Consider the following 2,810-nt stretch of genomic DNA (forward strand, 5'->3'; position numbering starts at 1 on the left):
GGTGGGGGTGGTGTGTGTGTGTGTTTGTATGTGAGAAAATGCCCTTTCTTCCCTTTCTTTCAAAAAGGGTGAAGTGTTGGGAACTAAAAGCCTGGCTCTGCCCGGTGCTGCTGTCACTGGTGAAGTTGAAGGACAGAAGCAGATAGATATAGGTTTAGATATAAATGATTTAGATCATATAGATCTAGATTTAGTTTTAGATATAGATATGTAGGTAAAGATACAGCTTTAGATTTAGATATAGATAGATAGATAGATTTATAGATATACAGATAAAGATACAGACACAGACACACAAGTGCAGAATAGGGCAGCAAATCCATCCCTCTCCATGTCTGGGCTTCTCTGCACCCTGGACTCAGCTTTGGAGGGTTTTGCAGCCCTCAACCTGGTGCAGAAGAGCTCCCATTGGAGGCCACAGGGCACGTTTCCAGGGTTTCCCAGCAAAGCCAGCCAGAGTCCATCCCTAGAGCACCACAACTCCCAGGACAGCTTTGGTACTCCAGGCCTCTTCAGCCCATGCTATGGTAATTATTTTTCTGCTATAATAAAATGCCATCCTGGCATGACACACCACGGAGCCAGCAGGATGATTTCCAGGCAGCTGCACAGTAACCCTGGCCTCCCTAACCCTGGTCTTACTGGGATCTCTTCTTGGCTGTAACTGCCATGCTAGGCTCTTTAGTCAACCACAAACAATTCATAGGAGACTGGAAGCCCCATTTCCCTGGAAGGAAACCATCTAGGAAATCTAATTTGACTGCATGAGTCACCTCACCACATGGAATTGGGCACGTTGGGCTTTTGGGAGGATATTTTCAACAAAAGCCTTAAATTCAGCTCTTTGGCAAAGCAACGAGGTCTTGGGTGAGGGAAGTGGCTGCCTCAGTGCCTGTGTACCAGGACTGAAATTCACCCGACAAGCCCAGGAGAAAGTTACTGAGCTATTTATATCCCTCATCAGCTCTTGAGTGTGAGTCCAACCCACTGCACTGGGGTGAGATGCATGTTGTCAACTCCTCAGGGCAGATTTATTTCCAGTGGTGTACCAAGCTAATGCTTTAGGAAATCAACTCTGCTTGGATTTATGTGACCTGGGAGGAGTCCCAATAGTCCCAGCCTTGCACTTTTGCAATAAGAGGAATAGAAGAAGAAAGGAGAATGAGAGGGGAAGCTGTTTTTTTCTCCCTCCATCTCATCTCTGTGGACCCCTTACTTGGATCTGTTGAGTGAGCCAGATATTTTCCTGCAAGTGGAGCCGTTGCCACCACACACCCCACACTTGTCCAGCTTCTTGGAGGACCCAATGACGTGGTCACAGCCAGCCTTGATGCACTGCCCGTGGACACAGATGGAGAGGGTCTCTGGTCCACACAGCGTCCCATCGATCACCTAGGAAAGGGGGAGCAATGAGGGCACTGGATCTGAAATGGGGCAAGGAGGGATGGTTATCATCAGCAGGTGTCTATCAGGAGTCTGGGACAGGTTGCCCAGAGAGGTGGGAGGTGCCCCCTCCCTGGAAACATTCAAGGTCAGGTTGGGTGGGGCTTGGAGCAACCAGATTTGGTTGAAGATGTCCCTGCTGATGGCAGTGGGGTTGGACTACATGACCTTTAAAGTTCCCTTCCAAGTCGAACCATTCTGTGATTCTCTTACTTTGGCCTCGAAGACTTTAAATTCACTCCTCCCCCTGGCTCTGCAGAAGAGTTTGCACCGGTCCCGGGGCGAGACCCCCGCGTACTTGGGAACCCACTCCAGGTGATTCCCTTCCAGATCCGTGAAGTTGTAGCTGTTGTACTTCTCACACTGCTGCTCCCGAAAGCTTTTCCCTGAAAGGAAAGGTGAAATGTGACCCAGGAGTTGTGGGAAGCTGTTGGGAATCCTCCTCTTCCCGGGCCATCATGGAGGTGAAGGAGCAAACGGGGGACGTGCAGGGAGAGGAGGGATGTCCCACACCTCCCACCCAGCTGAAAGGGGTCACAACCTCCAGCAGAGGGGTATTTCCCCAAAAATATGAATATTGATGGGCAACGGGCTGACTAGAAGCCAACAATGTGCCCTCAGAGCCAAGAAGGCCAGTGCCATCCTGGGGGCATTGAGAAGAGTGAGTCCAGCAGGTCAGGGAGGTTCTCCTGCCCCTCTGAGGCCCCACCTGGAGCTCTGGGAGCAGGTCTGGGCTGCCCAGTTCCAGAAGGACAAGGAGCTGCTGGAGAGCCCAGCACAGGGCACTGAGATGCTGGAGGGGCTGGAGCATCTGCCTGTGAGGAAAGGCTGGGAGAGCTGGGGCTGCTCAGCTGGAGAGAAGGAGGCTGAGGGGGGATCTGATTAGAGCTGATCAATATCTACAGGGGGTGGCAGGAGGGTGGGCCAGACTCTTCCCAGTGGTGCCCAGTGACAGGACAAGGGGCAATGGGCACAAACTGGAGCACAGGAGGTTCAACCTAAATATAAGGAGAACCTTCTTTACTGTGAGGATGAGAGTGCTGGGATGAGCTGCCCAGGGAGGCTGTGGAGTCTCCATCCCTGGAGACATCCCAAACCCATCTGGACCTGTTCCTGTGGGATCTACTCTAGTGCTCCTACCCTAGCACAACACTTGATGATCTCCAGAGGTCCCTTCCATCCCTCCCTCCCCGCATCCCTGCCATTCCATAACATTCCAGGGAAAAGGACAACCCCTTGCCAGGGGTGCCAGGAGCTGCACCCTTTGCTGGTGGGGCCGGGGTGGCTTTGGGAAGCCGGGCTCACCGTCAGGAGGGCACTCCTGGGTGTGGCAGGACTGGTACCGGGCGCGTTGCCCCTCGCAGTAG

At 52.6% G+C, this 2,810-nt stretch overlaps 1 protein-coding gene across 1 annotated transcript in view; it reads right to left on the reverse strand.

Moving 5' to 3' along the window:
- The window catches only part of ADAMTS8 (ADAM metallopeptidase with thrombospondin type 1 motif, 8), a 34,053-nt gene that overhangs the window by 10,336 nt on the left and 20,907 nt on the right, over positions 1-2,810 (reverse strand). Inside the window, exons 7-10 of the mRNA XM_010002887.1 lie at positions 2,749-2,809; positions 1,657-1,829; positions 1,217-1,392; positions 352-388 (exon numbers count right to left, since the gene is read on the reverse strand). Of these exons, the coding sequence (XP_010001189.1) occupies positions 352-388; positions 1,217-1,392; positions 1,657-1,829; positions 2,749-2,809 (447 nt within the window). The remainder of the gene's footprint in view (positions 1-351; positions 389-1,216; positions 1,393-1,656; positions 1,830-2,748; position 2,810) is intronic.

The sequence above is a fragment of the Chaetura pelagica genome, unplaced genomic scaffold (genome assembly GCF_000747805.2).
Source record: "Chaetura pelagica isolate M959 unplaced genomic scaffold, ChaPel_1.0 scaffold38, whole genome shotgun sequence".
Classification (NCBI taxonomy): domain Eukaryota; kingdom Metazoa; phylum Chordata; class Aves; order Apodiformes; family Apodidae; genus Chaetura; species Chaetura pelagica.